General features: G+C 41.1%; 1 protein-coding gene across 1 annotated transcript; it reads left to right on the top strand.

Annotated features, from left to right (window-relative positions):
* The first annotated feature begins 13,824 nt into the window (after positions 1–13,824).
* LOC139445796 (uncharacterized) lies at positions 13,825–20,141 on the top strand. Its single transcript, XM_071227020.1, has 5 exons — positions 13,825–13,849; positions 16,160–16,364; positions 18,547–18,645; positions 19,532–19,598; positions 20,066–20,141. Exons 2-4 carry the CDS (start codon positions 16,169–16,171, stop codon positions 19,576–19,578), a joined length of 342 nt encoding a protein of 113 aa, XP_071083121.1. The 5' UTR covers positions 13,825–13,849; positions 16,160–16,168; the 3' UTR covers positions 19,579–19,598; positions 20,066–20,141.
* The last annotated feature ends 458 nt before the right edge of the window (positions 20,142–20,599 follow it).

Here is a 20,599-nt window from a genome sequence, read left to right as displayed (position 1 = left end):
ATTTGAATGAAATTGGCTTTTCAGACTGTGTTAAGAAATATCTACACATGTTTTCCAATTAACTGTAACAAGTTGAAATGAAAATGAATTGGCTAAAACATTTCATAATATGATATCTAGTCATGTCTTGAAAAGTCTTTTCATTCTGTAAACAGTTATAAGAAGTCCAAGGTCATGTCATAGGGTTGTGGCAGTGTTATGTAGGCTATGGTCTGAGGGCCACACGTTGGTGTGTGGAGTTTGCAAATGGAATCGGAGTTACTGCCCTTTAATCATCTCGATGTATTGCTCTGGTGGTTATATCTTGAGAATATCTAGAGAGTGCGTCTGTAAGGTGTTGACAGCAGACTTTCAGTATAATAGTGTATGAATACAGGACGTGGAAACGAGACTGTTACTGCAGTTCTTTAAAAGGGTGTGGATTGTTGTGAAGTATAGAGCTTTCTATATAAAACCAGGGGTGGTGGGTAACAGAGTGATCCATGTGTTTGCTCCAGACACCGACAGTCTGGGTTCAAGTCCACACGTTTCACCATTTTGTAAAAATGATCTTGGTCATCCTTAATTTTCTTGTTTAATATTAATTCATACAAAACTATGAGAAAGAATACATGGATGTATTCTGAGGAACACAAAGTTTTGGAATATTTGCTTACTCCTTTATCATTCATCTGACGAAGGAGTAAGCATATACTCCGACACGTTGTGTTCCTCAGAATTAAGAAGTTGACATCCATAAATTCTCTTTTATGTGTATCACTTCTAAATGCCATTCAAAAGACTGCACACAAAACTACAAATCAACCTGAAGATATTTGAAAAAGCAAACAATCAAGCACAGTGTTTGTTAACGGGAAATTGTCTGACTATATATTTGGGCAATATTGTATAAAGTACAAAGGATTATAAAGTTTGTTATGGCTCCATTCTATTACAGTAAATGCTTTTTGTAAGAGGCGAATATACTTGTCCTAAGAGGAGAGTAACAGGATCGAGTGGTCTTGGTTGATGCATGTCATCATATCCCAATTGCGTGGATCATGCTCATGATATCAATCACTGGATAGTCTGGTCCAGACTCGATTATTTACAGACCGCCATCATTTAGCTGAAATATTGCTGAGAGTGGCATCTAACAACAAACAGTAAATGACCTATTCCATGACTTAAATACATTCAGGAAGTAATGTCCCCATCTCTCTTATCAACTAGGGGGCACGGGTGGCCCAGTCGTCTAAGGCACCGTGATTCACTGTGCAGAGTTGTGTCCCTTGAGCACGCCAGAAACCTATGATTGTGGGTTCGAATCCCGGCTCACCCCGATTATGGTTCTAGGTTTGTCAGCACCATACCCGTGCTCGTGGGTTTCACCGAAGTCGTGAATGTCTGAGACCTGCATCACTTCAGGCTTTCCTCCCACATTAAGCTGACACGCCGCGATATAACTGGAATACTATTTAAAGCGTTATTAAACCCTACTCACTCAATCACTCTTATTAACCTACCACGGAAATTTTCTGGAACATGAGGGGCGAGGAGGTAGCCTAGTGGTTAAAACAACCTCACCTAGTGGTTAAGGCATTGGATTTTCATGTCGCTTGGGTTCGATTCCCCACATGGGTACAGTGTGTATTCATTTCTGGTGTCCCCCGCCTGATATATAGCTGGAATATTGCTAAAACAGTTCAAAACACACTCAACACACTCTCTGGCACATGATCAAAATTTAACGGGATAGCCATGTCATTCCAAGTGGAACCAAAACAAAACTATTTTAGCGAATGTGTTTATCATAATACAAAGAAGATATTATTCACTGGATAATCCAGGATGCAGACGCAGTGAGAAGTGGTTTCACATGCAACACTTCTACTACCAAAGGGCCATTCTGGGTTTCCCAGTATATATACTATTCCACTCTTGATAGGGATAGTTGTATGTTTCCATGATACACAAACTGACTATTATGTGAAGGGGTGGTGGAGTAGCCTGGTGGTTAAAGCATCCGCACATCACGAGAAAGGCCTGGGTTCGAATCCCCACATAGTACAATGTGTGAAGCGTATGTCTGGTGTCCCCGCCTTGACATTGCATAATAATGCTGAAAGTGGTGTAAAACCATACTCCCTCATATATGTCATGTGTTTATTTAAAAAGAATGATATATGTGATTATATCCCTTTCAAAAGTTGAGTAGTATATCATAATGAGATGGACACATGATGCCAGGATAATCGCGAATGCCAGGGTTTTTAAGTGTGCAACACCTAGACTACTTAACTGCCCCTATTATTATCCTCTTTTGTCAACACCTCTTGAATTAAGATGAAATATTGTCCAACTAAAACCCTCATTTTATCATATTTTGATCTCAGTATCTTTGATGCTTTTCCCTTTGACTTATCTCCAGTGTTACAACATTTGATGTATCTGTACGATGACGATATTGTCATGTCTTGACCAGCCTCTCCAGTGTCGCCTGGAGGTCCTGCCGACTGTCACTTCAGTGAGTATCTATGCACAGGAATATCTGGTTGTTTCTCAGGTTAATCCCAACACTGTCAGGTTGTATTTCGCTGTGTGTAAACTCCATAATTGTATTTACACAGATTTACATTATGTGCAAAATATATTACTGAAATCCATTATGTGTCCTTTGTTATTGGGCATCCATTGATTTGCATGATTGGGTGATTGAGTTTTTGTTTTGTTTGTGTTTGCTTTTTAATTAACACCACACTCAGCAATATTCCAGCTATATGATGGCAGTATGTGAATAATTGAGTATAGACCAGACAATCCAGTGATTGACATCATGAGCATCAGTCCATATTGGGATATGTTCTCATGCATCAACAAAGTCAGGAAGACTGACCATCCGATCCGTTAGTCACCTCTTATGACAGTGGTGAGCGAGTGGTTGCTGTTGGAATAACAACTATATTACCTGATACTGGAAATTAATCAAGTTCAAGTGCAGCACCAACAGCGATGATGAGACCTGTGTATGCCTGTCCATTAAGATGTTGATAAACCAGCAAATGAGACCTGTGTATGCCTGCCAATAGGGTGATGAACCAGCGAATGAGACCTGTGCATACCTGTCCATTAAGATGTTGATATTCCAGCAAATAAGACCTGTGTATGCCTGTCGACTAAGATGGTGATGAACCAGAAAATGAGACCTGTGCATGCCTGCCAATATGGTGATAAACCTTCATATGAGACCTAACATGTCTGCCTATGATGCCCAGCAAATGAGACCTGTGTATGCCTGTCCATTAAGATGTTGATAAACCAACAAATGAGGCCCGTGTATGCCTGTCGATTAAGATGGTGACAACCAGCAAATGAGACCCGTGTATGCCTGTCGACTAAGATGGTGATAAACCAGCAAATGAGACCTGTGCATGCCTGTCGACTAAGATGGTGACAACCAGCAAATGAGACCTGTCTATGCCTGTCGACTAAGATGGTGACAACCAGCAAATGAGACCCGTGTATGCCTGTCGACTAAGATGGTGACAACCAGCAAATGAGACCTGTTTATGCCCGCCAATATGGTGATAAATCTTCATATGAGACCTTACATGTCTGCCTATTATGCCCAGCAAATGATACACGTACATGTCCGTCAATATGACGATAACCAGCAAATGATACACGTACATGTCCGTCAATATGATGATAACCAGCAAATGATACACGTACATGTCCGTCAATATGATGATAACCAGGAAATGAGACACGTACATGTCCGTCAATATGATGATAACCAGGAAATGAGACACGTACATGTCCGTCAATATGATGACAACCAGGAAATGAGACACGTACATGTCCGTCAATATGATGATAACCAGGAAATGAGACACGTACATGTCCGTCAATATGATGACAACCAGGAAATGAGACACGTACATGTCCGTCAATATGATGATAACTAGGAAATGAGACACGTACATGTCCGTCAATATGATGATAACCAGGAAATTAGACACGTACATGTTCGTCAATATGATAACCAGGAAATGAGACACGTACATGTCCGTCAATATGTTTATATCCAGGAAATGAGACACGTACATGTCCGTCAATATGATGATAACCAGGAAATGAGACACGTACATGTCCGTCAATATGTTTATATCCAGGAAATGAGACACGTACATGTCCGTCAATATGATGATAACCAGGAAATGAGACACGTACATGTCTGTCAATATGGTGATAACCGGGAAATGAGACACGTACATGTTCGTCAATATGGTGATAACCGGGAAATGAGACACGTACATGTCCGTCAATATGTTTATATCCAGGAAATGAGACACGTACATGTCCGTCAATACGTTCGAAACAACTTGTCGAGTAACTCTATCGAAACACCGTCGAAAATGAAACAAGACACCAGGGGTCCGTTCCACAAAGCGATCTTAGTGCTAAGATGATCGTAACTCCCATACTGTAACACAGGCTTACGACAATCCTAGCTCTAAGATCGCTTTGTGGAACAGGCCCCGAAGAGCGGAAGGTTGGGGCTTCGATCCCCTGTCGCGTCATACCAAAATACGTTAAAATAGGGTACTTATTGCTACCGGCCTGGCGCTCGGCATTAAGGGGCTAAAACAAGGACTGGTCGGCGGGGAGTCAGTATACTGTGTCTGAGTGGGGCATTTATGTTAAATTGCGGCATGGTATCTCAGTGAACTAGCACTATAACATCCTCGTCATTAGTCCGGTCTAGTACAAGCAGCCGCCCACCCCCACCCCCAACCCCGTCGCTAAAAAAGCTAAACTAGTGAAATAGTGCAGTAATATTGGAGGCGACATTAAAACCCATTTCACCTCGCCATTTTTCAAGTTACTTATTTGCTGTCTAATTTTTCTACTACATTGAAGATTGTATCATTGAATAAATAATAAACTTAATAGGCATTCCTTCAATTCGTTTTTCCTTCGCACACTCTGTATATTAACCAAGGATAAATGCATAAGACTGGGAAATTATGATCATTGTATACGCCATGGCCGCAAATAGATTGTTTGTTTAACATATTCTTGCACTTAACGTATCATTATTATCAAGTTCTAAGTTCATGTTCATCTCGGCTATAAATGAAATCTCACCAGCTTGTTGAAATTAATCTGACACAGGGGTGCAGTTCTTGAATATGAGTCACGTCTGCTTCCATCCACTGGGTCTGAATTAACGCGCATCAAAACCTTGTGCAACGGAAGTGTGTCCTGATTGGTTTAACTCGCAACTACGACATCACGTGACAGTGCTGACGAACACCTTCGTGAAATATACAACGCCAAAAATCTGACATGACATTTGTTTATATGAATAGTCTGAAAAGACGAAGCCAAAATTAAATTGGAACGGGGACATTGGGAAGGTTGGATGCAAACCTATTGGACAACGCCTTGGTTCGTTGGAATATTAGGGTTCGATTCTCCATATGGTTACACTGTGTGAAGCCCATTCTTGGTACCCCGAGCCGTGGTATGACTTGAATAATGCTGAAAGCGGCGATAAACCCAAGTCTCTCATTCATGCATTCGTGACCAACTCGTGCCATTCCGGGACAAGTTCTTGCAGGTTAAGAAAAGATGCGAGTTGTGACGAATTTCACTCATGCACATTTACTGTGTTCCGAGGCGTTGCGACTGCTATAGAGCCTTCTGTGAACTAGCATTGTGACTGTGTAAATTAGCTGTTCGCTCGTAACGCCGTAGACTCCTCTGCGATACGCACATGCGTACAATGTGTAGAGCTCATTTGGGGCGTTGCTCCTCATGATATGGCTGGAATATTTGCTAAAGCGGCGTAAAATAATACTCAGTCCCTAACTGCGGCACCTGAGAACAGGAGATCTCTCGTGTATTTTTACATTTATAATCCGATCTCTGTTCTTATTCAATGTTGTCACATTTCACCAACTTTCACAAACCGCCACAATCACTCTCTACCCGTAGCTTTCCCTTCCGCACCTCAAAGTTTTTTATTAGCTATACAGCAACAAAACATTTATAAACAGGGGGCACGGGAGGCCCAGTCGTCTGAGGCGCCGCGATTCGCTGTGCGGAGTTGCGTCCCTTGAGCACGCCAGAAACCTATGATTGTGGGTTCGAATCCCGGTTCACCCCGATTATGTTTCTATGTTTGTTTGTTTGCTCGTGGGTTTCACCGAAGTGGTAAACGTCATAGACCTGATTCACTTCGGGATTTCCTCCCACGTGATATAACTGGAATACTTGAAAGCGGCGTTAAACCCTTGTTTGTTTCATTTTTAGGCACTATCAAACATGGGTGTATATGTACTTTCTTTTGACAGCAGTTTACTAAAACACCACGAGTGAATACTCTTCCATTTATGTGTAGTAGGCCTTCACATTTAATAAAAAAATACTAAGCCGGAAATAGCAATCAGCTGTACACACATTTTCTCTCAGATTTACCTATGTGCATTGATCTTGATATGATATCACATTAATCCGGTTCATGTCGTCTGTTACACCCTCTGAAGTGTAATGAGAAAGAACGCGGGTTATCTCCCTTCGACTACACTGAGAATAACGCAGCGATCAGGCTGCGCAGGTAACGCTCTTTCTCAGTAAATAGAATGAGCAATTTTGAATGAACCTTGTAGTATGGGTGTCCAAAATACAGGTTAGACGACTGTCCCCTGTCTGCATGGGATATTTAATCAATAATAGTCAGTGCCTTTGAAAGAAAACATACTTTATTGTCCACTGATTATTTCTGATTAATTCATTATTTCTCAGCGGAGGAAAAAATCTCTTATACCCCGCCACGAGCAAATCAGGCTGCACGTGGATATCTGACATCCCACATAGCGCAAGCTAACCTCAGCTCAATCGATCAGCTGTTTTCTTTCAATTATGAATTTGTTTAAATTATTTTACAATGTCATATTAAAACATGTCGGTAAGATACATTTGTTGTAGCAGGATCACTTGGGGTACATTGGGTTTTATGGAGCATATAAAAGGGTTCTTACCCGCCAATTTTCCGTTATGAAAGAAGAAGAAACAAATCCTGCAAATCTCGGAGAGCTTATTTGACAGGCAGTTAAAACTTTTTTTTGAACATTTTAGTTTAAAACTAATGGTGTCAAATCAAAGACTAAATGAGCTGAAATGGTCTGTTTATGAGGCTTTTGAAAAACAATATGTACATTTTTTCAACATTAGTACGTCCTTGACCGAAGGTTATATTTATAGAGATGTTGTTTTCTACAACATGTATTGATAAATCGGTGAAAAATTAGGCCTTGAAAGGTGCTCATAGTGTTTCTCAAATACTTGGCAATGTCTACTTTCTCCATGTATTTAGCTTAACTCGAAAATGAAAAGGTTAGTTAATGGAAGAATAATAGTTTTCTGTCATATAACATCATTTTAAAATGTGTTTTTTTCAAACGTTCAGAGAGATCTATCCAAACAGCTGATATTGAGATGACGTTCATGTAGATGAGCCCAAATTGCTGTATCAAGCTCCCCACAAGGACAATCGCCCGTGGATCTCGCGATGATAACTTAGGTGCCATACCATGGGAAGGAGATTCACGCCCAAGGAGCCGATCTCACATTCGGTTGTTTTCGTCAAGCCAGCGCCCATTCGTCACAACTCGCCCCTTTCCGTAACCTGTCAATGTGGAATGTTTATCGATCTTATCACACGCATGTATATGTTTAAATCCTATTTGTCATTAAAGTGTTGTTGATTACATATTTGCTGCTCTTGTGTTATTTAATAATAGGAATTCATACAGTTTGGACTCCGTTTTTAACTCTATTCATACTTCAATGAACCAAAACAAAATAGTCATTCCTGAAATTTAGATAAGCAATGCCAGTTATCACACACACACGCACGCACGCACGCACGCACGCACGCATGCATGCATGCATGCACGCACACACAAAATATTTAAATTGCTAACACCAAAAAGTTCGCGTTTTATTTTGTCACGGTATAACGGTGATAAACACACTGTGTTTTTAATGTAGAGCTGGGTTACAAAAGTTAACTTTAGCGCTGCGCGTTTGGTTCCAAACTCAGTTTAGCGCGGAAACAGGTAACCTAGCTCTACATTGAATAAGCAAAATGTTTATCTCCTAAATAATACTCAGTACTGTTCTACTCCGTTTGATGGTTTACAACCAAGCCCCTATCACTTTTTGTCAAATGGCGCATATGTTTATCACAAATGGGGTTTACACGTTGAATTGTTGTAGGGTGATATGACGACGATAGCAGAAGCAGTCCATGCTTTGTTCATAACAACAGGGAGTATTGATCGTTACCGTGACTAGTTGACACTATACTGAAACACATATTCCATAAAGGAACAGACATATTGTGAGTATGGTACTAGTTATTTACTAAGATATTACTTTGACTTTCGGCCAATAGATTATTTTGACCTTTGATCAGGAGAGCATCTTTTCTTTTGTATGCATATACCTGTTTGAAATAACGGATGCTGCATTCTTTTGATATTAAACCCTCCATATATTTGATCGTAAAAATATAATATAAGAAGAATTTTCGAAATTTGTTATTTTAAATCGGCAGGCATGAACATAAAATGTATGGAATATTTTTCTTGAAGTCGTAGTATTTATCTATTTCTTACATTTATCTTCGTTTTCTATTTTGAAATTTGTCCTTATGAAATAATCCGACTTTTTTCAGGGGCATCGGGGCGGTTTGGTAGCCTAGTGGTTAAAGCGTTCCCTCGTCACGCCCAAGACCCGGGTTCGATTCCCGACATGGGTACAATGTGTGAAGCCTATTTCTGGTGTCCTCCGCCGTGATATTGCTGGAATATTGCTAAAAGCGGCGTTAAACCATACTCACTCACTCACTCACTCAGGGACATCGATCTGCTTGTGTTTAAAATTTGTAGTCGTTCATTTCTTTTTTCATATTTCATACTTTATAAATAATATAGACCAAGAGATTTACGCTTTGCTTTAGACCTTGTTCATCACAGCGGTGTCATGAAACTGCTTCTGCTTCTGCTGTTGCTGATGGTGTTGGTGGACCTCGTGTTTCTGGAGGTGCAACGGTTTTGTGTGGGGAGGAAGAGAAGGAGGATGAGGCTGGTGAGGAGAGGGTGGATGCGAAGGAAGGGGAGATGGATAAGAAGTACGACTAAGTTGGAAGGAAGAGGTAAATAGCTTAACAATGTTCTTCTCCACATTTTATGGCAATTATACCCTTGACGGAGGCGAGATCAAAGGCCAGGTTGTCACAATAGGTTATCCGTTCATTGTGTGTTTCAGATCTGGAGTATCTTGGCATTGCCCAGGGCACACTACCCAATCACAGGTTTTATTCAAAGTCAGAGGTGGAGACAAGTTGATGAAATTGGCTGATGTCGAAGACGATGGTGAGTATGTCTGTGTTTTCATAACTTCACTGCTTACACTTGACTATCCCAGATTCTGTGCGGGACTTGATGAAGGCGCACGGGTGGCTCAGCCGACAAAGGCGCCGCAATTCGCTGTGCAGAGTTGTGTCCCTTGGGAACGCCAGAATTGTGGTTTCGAATCCCGGTTGCCTCCGAATATGTTTCTATGTTTGTCAGCACCATACTCGTGCTCGTGGGTTTCACGAAAGTGGTAAACGTCTGAGACCTGCATCACTTCGGGCTTTTCTTCCACATCAAACTGACACTGCGTTATATACCTGAAATACTATTTAAAGCGGGGTTAAAGCCAACTCACTCACTCACTGAAGTTAAAATTTAACGTCGCAACAGCATTATTTTAGAAAAATATAGCGAAGAGAACAAGTTGAGAACTACACACTTAGTCATGAATACGAAGTTATATTTAAAAACGAATTTATGAAACATATTTGGGCATAACAATATTATTTATACAGGTTAGACACTCACTAATGTTCGGAAATGTACGTCCGTATGTATTCTATGAAAAATCAGCATAAGACGATAGGCGTGAAAGTACATTCTTTAGTGCAATGTGATGAATATAAGCGTGTTTTGTGATAGTGTTTGAATAAATCAAATGTGTCTTCTTATTATTGTAGAAAATGATGTCGATTGAATATCATTGTGTGACCATTTAAATAATAACTAATAATGTTAATGTAATTTCTCCGGGTTTTTTTCATTTTCACGCCGATGGCCCAGTAATCTCAGGTGTAGCAGGGGCGGTCGGGTAGCCTAGTGGTTTAAGCTTTCAATCTGTCACGCCCAAGACCCGGGTTCGATTCCCGACATTGGTACAATGTGTGAGGCCATTTCTGGTGTCCCCCCGCCTTGATATTGCTGGAATATTGCTAAAAGCGGCGTAAAACCATACTCACCCACTCACTCTAAGGTGCCGCAAGGATCCGCTGATCGCAGGTTCTTATGTCAACTTCGCTCCGATTATTAACCATGGTCTACTATACCAAACACGTGCTCATGGTTCCGTGTCTGACCTGCGTCACGTTGGACTGTCCGAACTGTTGTGCCGTGATATACTTGAATGCTGCCCAAAGCGGCATTTGACTCAACTTGTTTTGGTGTTTACTTTAATATCATTCTGTTGTGTTATTGTTGCAGGTATGCAGGCGTGGGAGCGTACCGGAGTCAGTGTGTTGATCATATATATTTGATAATGATGCAATAAAATTTCTTAAACTGTTTTCGTCATTCTTTACATTTTGACGTGTTTAAGGTGAGGTGAAATGCGGTTCAAAATTGTCGCTTTGTTTGTTGTTTAACGCCGCACTCAGCAATATTCCAGCTCTATGACGGCGGTCTGTAAATAATCGAGTCTGGACCACACAATCCAGTGATTGACATCATGTGCATCGACCCACGCATTATGGAAACGATGCCATGCATCAACCAAGTCGGCGAGGCTGACCACCCGATCCCGTTAGTCGCCTCTGACGACAATCATAGTTGCCTTTTACGGCAAGCATTTGTTTCTGAAGACCTATTCTACCCCGGATGTTCACGAGTCTCAAGATTATTGCACTTGTATAGCGGCGTGCGTGTGTCAGCTTGAACTAGTCTGGACTTATACCGGATTTATAGTGTCTAGTCCACACTTCGGCACACTTAGGCTTAGGTTTGTGTTAAGGATCTAAACACAAACCTAAGCCTTCTGCCATAATTTTGACATGTTTAGGATTGTATTTAACAGCTAAACGTGTTTAGGTTCTAAATGTTGGAAAGACCAGTGTATCCCTCTTGAAATTCATTGGTGTAATTTATGAAAGGGGCGCTTTCTGTGTTTTTTTACGTTTCATTGAGATACGGAAGTGGGGAGGTGCGGTAAAAAATCTAAGGGTCTATCGCAGTATTGAGATATACTTTCATAGTCAGCTTCCGTTTCCTATGTGATAGAAATACTATTAGTCATACAACAACAACACATTTATAAACACAACGCTAAAAACTAGGCGACCTATTGATTTGTAACAAAAAATTTATTTAGGATTAAACTTTATTAGTAAAGTACAAATTCTAGTACTTTTGGGGGTTGAGTACCATCCGGGATTCGAACCCACACTCTTGCCAGGAACCCACTCAGCCAACGAGTCCGATAACTGGTAGTCCAGATCAGGCACTTTGTGTACCCCTCTGACAAGTGTAAATTGGCACAGCTCCCATGGCCAAAAGCTATGAACACACAATGCCATTTAGAAAGTGGTCAAATGTAACAAATGTCATATTTGGGGATACTCTTGCCATGCGACGGCTGCCTGTAAAGAATCGCGTCTGGACCAGATAATCCTGTGACATCTTCATTAGCCGCCAAAATTTGGATTTTTCATGAATTATACTGATTTTAACTTGATCACTTCGGACGTAGGTAAAAGCCTACTTGACTCTGAAACAGTTGGGGATTTCACCATAAGGGGACCACGTGTATTTTCAAGGAACCCCAAGTGACAATATTCAAAGTTTAACGTCAATGGTTACTAACTTGAAGTATTGCTGTTAGGCAAATGAACAGATTTTTATAGAGTTATTCTACTCTACAGATCGTAACGGACACGTATGGTCGTTGCCGGAACAGAGGTTTTAGAAAGGGCAACAAGGTGGCTTCGTTTCTGCACATGTGCAGGAGAAACTATCTTTTCCTGGTCATGATTAAAAATGTTTTGTTTGTTTTGTTTGTTTGCTGTTTAACGCCGCACTCAGCAATATTCCAGCTATCTGACGACGGTCTGTAAATAATCGAGTCTGGACCAGACAATCTAGTGATTTACACCATGAGCATCGATCCACGTAACTGAGACACGATTACACGCATCAACCAAGTCTGCGAGCCTGACCGTTAGACGCCTCTTAATACACCATAGTATGTACCGCGGGAACTTGATTCTCTATCAATAATAATGGAAGCTCCAAACATCCCTGGGCTTATTCAATGGCATTGTGTGGAGAGATGATAGATCACTGACAGGAGAATATGCACACTCGATGACCCCAGCAATTATGGTGGCCGAGAGGGGACATCGGTTTTTCGCTCCCCCCCCCTCTGATTAACCATAGTCATATGAAAGATCGGGTGTTCTTTAACTTCTTTTGAATAGTACATACTGTAAATCTTGAAATTAACGTCAGAGTCAAATAATGCGACAACTGCGAGTAGATTTAATTAATTACACTTTGCTTTTATCAAATTATGTCTCAGAAATTACTGTTGATAAGACGCCCTGACCCGCCACGCCCTGACGGCGTGATAGTCCCTTAAAACTCAAATAGGGCCTCAATCAATTACCTTTTTATGCAGAAATCACCAACGTCTGTTCAGTTAAATTACGTTAAAGTAGAAAGTGAGAAAAGTTTGCAAGCATAGGTATAATTTGAAACGTGACTGGAAGAATCTCAGCTATCTTTTATGAAAAACCCACCACAGACCGCCGTCCTATAGCTGGAATATTGCTGCGTGCGGCGTTACATAATATACAAAATAAACAAACAATGTGGAAACTACCCGATAATAGAAGACACTGTTAATGTCCATTGGGACAGGGATACACATATTAGTACAGTAACTGATTTCTATCAGATGGGAACTGCAACATATAGATCCTTTAGGATGTAAATCATGACGAAGTGGTCAGAGTTTCCCCGTATTGCGGTCATCAAAACTTGTAGTTTGTACTTCTCCTCTTTTTGCTATATGCAATAAACCAGAAGCTGTTATCCATGAAATTGTTTGTCATTTCATAATAATTGTGATATTGTGATATCAACAGCACGTTTAAAATCTATACAGAACATAGACTGAAGGCAGTAGTCTTTCTTTGTCTTTGATTGGTGATATGTTACAGGGGGTCTGACATGGACAATGGTCAACCAGAACATACATGTATTAAGTGGATCTATTTTATGACGCAATAGTATATCATCACGGGCGGTTCACACATCTCAACTCAAACCTGACATATCCTGTTTATACAAAATGCTTACTGGTCATTTTTTTTTTTATCAAACTAGATAACATTATTAGCAGGCCGAGGGAAGGTTTTCAGCTGCAAATGGATTTCGGCACTTTGGACAATGATTCCTATTAAACTAAACTGGATTTATTGAAGATCGAGGCGTGGCGTCGATGTCATCGCTGATAAGGGACGAACTGTTGCCCCCTTAGCAGTTGTGCCTGTGAAATAATCAGGAGCGTTTAAGCTACCACACCCCCATAGACCAGATGTGTAGTGTGAAAGCTTTTAAATGTATGGAATCAAAAATTAAGTGTGAACATTTTTATAACACGGTTTGTCTATATAAGGCTACCTTTATATTCCTAAATCATCCTCGCAAAAAGATTCAACTGCAATGTAAGTATTCTTTTTGTTTGATCGCTCTGAATCTACGTCTGTGTTTGATTAGAATGTAGCTATAAGACTTTGTTTGTTTGTCGTTTAACGCCGCACTCAGCAATATGTCGGTGGTTTGTAAATAATAGAGTTTGGGCCGGACAATCCAGTGTCTGACATCATGATCATCGATCCACGAAATTGCCATACGATGACATGCATCAACCAAGTCAGAGAACCTGACCACCCGATCTCCTTAATCGCCTCTTATGACAAGCATTGTCGCCTTTCACGGCAAGCATGGATTGCTGAAGACCTATTCTACCCCGGATCTTCACGGGTCTGTAGCTATAAGAACATATTGGTATCTACCCCCACTCACTGGTGGAGGTAGCCCTTGGCCATTCCGGGTAAGAATATAGATATCCAGCAACCTATGCTTGTTATAGGCGACTAAATGGACCGGGAGTTGAGGCTCGCTGAAATAGTTGCTCCACCATGTTCAAATGTTAAAAGGCGTTACTGGTTAGGTGTGGTGAAATGGGGTTTAACGTCGCGTCCAAAATCAGTTTACTTGTGTAGGGACGTGCATGTACGTGTGTGTGTGGCTGCTTGTACTTGTCCGGACTGATGCCGATTTTATTGTTCTCGCCAACTGAGATACCATGCCGCAGTTTAACATGAATACCCAACTCAGACACAGTATACTGACTCCAAGCCGACCAGACCCTTACAGCCTCAGACAGGGTAACGTCTTGTTATGATGCGGCCGGGGATCGAACACCCGACCTTCCGCTCTCCGGTTGGACGCTCTACCACTTGACCACGGAGACGGTGAATATAAGCGTTACTGAAACTATGAGCCGTTTACACAAATTACAGTCTTACCTATGGTTGGTTGGTTGGTTGTTTTACGCCGCAGTCAGCAAAATTCCAGCTATATGACGGGGGTCTGTAAATAATCAAGTCTGAACCAGACAATCCAGTGACTGACGTTATGAGCATCGATCTTTTGAAGTAGTTACCATCATATTATTATTTCCTATATGCATATACTATCTTTAACTTCGGAATTATCCGGATGATGAAATAGTGAACAAACTCGGGAATCGTCTTTGGAAGAATTGGCATGAAAATTCATAAACTATTTTCAAATTTACCGGTCATGAAAAAAAGGAGAAAAGGAGAAAGAATTTTGTTAAATGAGTCATTTGATCTCAGTTGGTTGGTTGAACATTTGTGGATGATGTCCTTCTATGACATTAAGCAGGTGTTCCACGGAAAAGCTGCTTGTCCGCTAGCCAAATGCCAGTAACTTCTAAATTGGGCTAGTAACATTTCCGTAAAGCTGGCCCGACTGTCAAGTTGAAAAAAATACTAGTCAGTTAAGGTGCCATTTAATGCCAAAGTCTGTTGTCATTTTGTTTTCATATCGTAGTTTATCGGAAACTTGGTTTTGGCTGTACACTGATTATGAAAGATATGCATGTACATGTGTTATTAGCGATGCGTGTGAAAGTCTAAGAACCACCACAAATGTCAGATAAATAAATAGTAGCAAGTAATTTATCAGTTTCGCCTTTGTTTAGTAATAATATCAGCACTAATTCATTCACTGCTCAGAATGTAGTCTTTTTTCTAGGGGGTCAAAACTTTAGACAAACATATTTCGTGTAGTAAAGATAACCATGTGTACTGTAGCGTTTAAGCGTAACAATATTCCTTTAACTCTGAAAATGTGAAGTAAATTGTCAGTGAGTCCGCTGTATGCGTTTAGTATAATTGACCAAATTGACGGCACAGAAACATACGGAGTTGTTCGTCTGGTTCATGGCTACAGTGACCATTTCTCCTGGCTGCTTCCATTAAACGATTTTGATTTTGACTTGTCGAGGCTACACAGGACTACAGACTGTACATTAGTGTTTTCCTAATATCTCCCCAATTTAAATCTACACCACACTTTATATGCTTCAGTAAAGTGCATGCGTCGTGATCTCACGTGAGTTCATTGATGGTGGCCAAAAGTACTCTTTCGGTGATTCCAAACCGATACGTACTTAGAAAGTTGTATGGGCGTTGATATAAATACAAATACTTGAAGTGTTTCAGGAAGCGAATTGTGTTGCATTTTTCATGGGATTAAGATTCATGTATATTATGACAGGGTTGTTATCGCGGTGTTCCGAATCGGGAATCTGTCAGGAAACAGTATGGAACATCATGTAACTCTGTTTGACGCGACAAGTGAAAATCAAAATCGTTAGTTTAGAGATACGGTTACCGCAGCCAGATTTCACCGATATGTCAATACGACCCTCTACCCCTCAGTAAGACGTGATGAAGGTGATTCTGGTAGCGGTTCTGCTGGTGTGCCTCCTGGCAATCCACGCTGATGGGCAGCTATACTACTACAGGAACTTTAGGATCAGGATGTCATGGACGACAACCACAAGCTGCATCTACAGGACGGCAAAGATACTGTCAAGATGTCCCGGTGTAAGAGCGAGATTTCTGTACTACCGTGGAAAGCGAGGTAATCTGCAGCTCTTTTTCAGTTACGAATAAGACGGCTTTTGATGTGATTTCTAGGTGTATCATTTTATATTATAAAACCAATTCGTATACCCTTTTGGAACTATAACTGTGAATATCATTGACAAATAACACCACAATACTCTATTGGTGAGTTGTTTTTAACAAAGGTGTTGCTGTTATATCGCGGTGTGTCACTTAATGTGGGAGGACACTCCTACGTAGTGCATATAGCTCCCAGGTAAAGGCGATTCCGGGCTTCGAACATACCATGATCTGGAACGCCAACGATTGCAATTGTCCACAACCATTTGTGGCGCCTAAAATGACTGTGCCACCCGCTGCCCCCTAGTTGAGGTGAGGTGAGTCGAGGTGAAATGGGGTTTAACGTCGCGTCCAAGATTATTGCACTTGTATAGCGACGTGCATGTACGTGTGTGTGTGTGTGTGGCTGCTTGTACTAGTCCGGACTGATGCCGATTTATAGTGCTAGCTCACTGAGATACCATGCCGCAGTTTAACATGAATACCCTACTCAGACACAGTACTGACTCTGAGCCGACCAGTCTTTGTTTTAGCCCCTTAATGCCGAGCGCCAGACAGAGTAACAACAAGTACCATCTTTTAACGTATTTTGGCATGACGCAGTCGGGGATGGAACCCCGGACCTTCCGCTCTCCGGGTGGACGCTCTACCACTAGACCACGGAGGCGGTCGCCCCTTGTTGAAAAACAAGATGTAAAGGATTAGAATATCACAAAGAACGATGTTAATTTCGAAACACTAAGTTAAATGGTCATGGGTTGGGACGGATTGATGTCATATATTTCACGAATTGTAACACTATCACCCATAGGCCTATGCTATCAGAAAGATGGAATGGGGCTGTGTTAGAGTAACAATATTCAATGTACTATACTGGTATTGTACCAGTGTTTTCAATATACCCATTATCAATTTATCATTAATAGTATATTGATTATTAATTGCAACAATCGTCCCGTGAAGTTCTGCGTTAAAAGTGGTCTTCAGCAACCCGTGTTTGCCGTAAAAGGCGACTATGCTTGTCGTAAGAGGCGACTAACGGGATCGGGTGGTCAGGTTCGCTGACTTGGTTGATGCACGTCTGATGTCAATCACCGGATTGGTGATTAAGACTCAATTATTTTAAGACCTTCTTCATTTAGCTGGAAAACTGCTAAGAGCGGCGATAAACAACAAACAAATATTTATTGTTTGTTGCAATATTCCAGATCTATGATCTTAGACCTATGTGCGTCATACCAAAAGACGTTAAAAGATGGTACTTGTTGTTACCCTGTCTGGCGCTCGGCATTAAGGGGCTAAAACAAGGACTGGTCTGAGTCTGAGTGGGGTATGTTAAACTGCGGCATGGTATCTCAGTGGGCTAGCACTATAAATCGGCATCAGTCCGGACTAGTACAAGCAGCCACACAAACACAAAAACATTCATGCACGTCGCTATATAAGTGCAATAATCTTGGACGCGACGTTAAACCCCATTTAACCTCACCTCACCTCTAAGCCTATGGCCTGGACCAGACAATTCAGTGATGATTTATGATCGCCATCTCATGTTGTTGGGGTACGGTGACACGCAATAAGTGGTCGTTCGAAAAGCATGGGTTGCTGGGGATCAATTATTACCCAGAATCTCCCAACGAGAGGATAGGCGTGGGCGTTTAGTCTGTGATGGGACACTTGCGAAATTTACCGCGTGGTACACGATTGTTATGGGTGAGTGAGTGATTTGGGCCACAGGCGTACATACGTATGCCTTTCGTTGCGATTAACGCCACCTTCAACAGTATTTCAGCTATATCAGGGCGTGGCAGCTTCATGTGATGGAAATGATGTAGGTCTCAAGCGTTTACCAATTTTGTGAAATCCACCAACACTGGCATGATGCTGACAAACCTGTAAACACATTCGGGGAAACCGGGACTCGAAACAATAATATTTTTGAAAGAAAGAGCGAAGATGGGATGAAGAGAAACGCAACTTCGTCATTCTTGGAACAATCTGGAAGAGTGGTAATTGCTTTAATTAATGAGCGAATTATGCATGCCATCTTTAAGCCTCAATTGACCATTTAATAATTTGTTAATTAAATTTAATTTTCCTTTATCATCACTATAATTCGGATATGTTGTACATTTCAGCAATAGAGAACGAAGAGGCGAATGATGACCAAATGGAGAACGATGAGCTAGTTGGCGCCAGAGATCTCTATGAGGCTGCCAATGAAAGTGGCCAAAAAGGTGACACTGTTAAAATAACGTCTTCACCGCGACTGATGATATTTATTATTGTTATTCGTTATTGGCCTAAATGTACTGCTATATTTTGCATCTTTCAACTTTCAATTTCCATTACTTGTGTAAGAGTATGTTAGCATAACTCCAGTAACAAATAGAAAATACATATTTTGTCGATACTGTTTGCTGTAAAAATAGTATGTAAAGATGTCTCAATCGAAAACATGAAATACAGTACGATCAGTTAGGTTCGACTTACGCTTTCTATTTGATACACATATGCAGTGTTAATAACATGGGTTTTACAGAAAGATATATACTAACTATCCAGGGCCCCTTTCACAAACAAACCTTAGATGAGGAGATCGTAAATCATTTTAACCGTACTAAGGTGGGTGGTGATAATCTCTTAGGAGTTCATGTACAACGAGTGAGTGAGTGAGTGAGAGAGTGAGAGTGAGTGAGTGAGTTGGCGGTCGGGTTGGTGGGTGAGTGAGTGAGTGAGTGAGTGAGTGAGTGTGTGAGTGAGTTGCCTTTAACGCCTCTTTGAACATTTTTTGCGTTATATCATGACGTGTTAGGATTTGTTTTGTTGTTTTTGTCTGTGTGGAAGGAAAGCCAGAAGTGATGCGGGTCTCAGTCGTTAACCAATTTGAGGAAACCCACGATCATGGGTATGGTGCGGAAACCTAGAAACCTAGAAACATATTCGTGGCGAAGGGACGACTCAACACATCATGACATCATGGCGTCAACAACATTGATGGTGTTCACAAATTGGGTTTAATTTCTTGAATGTTCAAGGGGCAACCATGGCACCCTGAGTTGCAATAAGTATGGACATTCTTGTAACCTTTTGAAATGTCAATTTTGAGTGTTTTGTTTCCAGGCAACAGTGCCGGATCCTCCGGTAGTCTTCGCAAGCCTGCCGAGTAACAGATCGTGTGCCACTCTATGTAAGTTGGACATATATTCTTCGTTCGTATATACGATTGCATCCAAACAAAATTAAAATATTGGAAAGGTAGCAATTAGTTTCAACGCTGGTTTATAATCATGCTAGGTAATCATCTGAAAGTAGAGACCGTGAAGATCCGGAGTAGAATAGGTCTTCAGCAACCCATGCTTGTCGTAAGAGGCGACTATGCTTGTCCTAAGAGGCGACTAACGGGATCGGGTGGTTAGACTCGCTGACTTGGTTGATGCATGTCATCGATCCCAATTACGTGAACCAATGCTCATGATGTCAATCACGGACATATTCGGTCCAGACTCGATTATCATCAGACCTCCGTCATATAGCTGAAATATAGCTGAGTGCGGCGTTAAGCATAAAAACAAACACAATCTTAAAGTGGCATGAATTGAACCTAGTAATCTATCTACTAAGCTGAAGATTGATTATAAACGTATTCCTTTTCAGGATCATAGCCCGATGATGAAAGACAAATCACGTGTATCTCTTTGATCATCCTAATATAATAAAACTGTGCAGAAGAGTTTGTAGTTGTGGTTTTTGCGTAATGTGTGGAGCTGTTAGTGCCTAGTGGTTGACGGAGCTGTTCACTCATTGAGTGAGTGAGTGTGTGAGTGAGTGAGTGAGGTTTTACGCCGCTTTTTAGCAATATTCCAGCACTATCACGGCGGGGGACACCAGGAATAGGCTTCATCACTCCCACATTTGAGCTGTGATTGATAGCCATGTACAACAGTGGTGGAGATTGACACACATGCAGGCACGTACGCACTCACGCACGCACGAACACACACATTTTTATAGAACATTTCAAAAACTTAATATCAAATTTCGTGCATACATACAAAGATTGGTGAAGTCCTGTCAAGTCAAATAATAAGTGACCCTTTTTGGCAGGCTTGAACTTGAATATTATGTTAAGAAAATTGAACACCTAGTATCAATGGACATTGATATCAATGAATGAATTGGAATAGTCAA

The sequence above is a fragment of the Haliotis cracherodii genome, unplaced genomic scaffold, assembly GCF_022045235.1.
Source record: "Haliotis cracherodii isolate W230 unplaced genomic scaffold, xgHalCrac1.p SCAF_6, whole genome shotgun sequence".
Taxonomy (NCBI): Eukaryota; Metazoa; Mollusca; class Gastropoda; order Lepetellida; family Haliotidae; genus Haliotis; species Haliotis cracherodii.
Note: the sequence above shows the minus strand (reverse complement) of the source record. Positions and strands in the feature narration are given on the sequence as shown.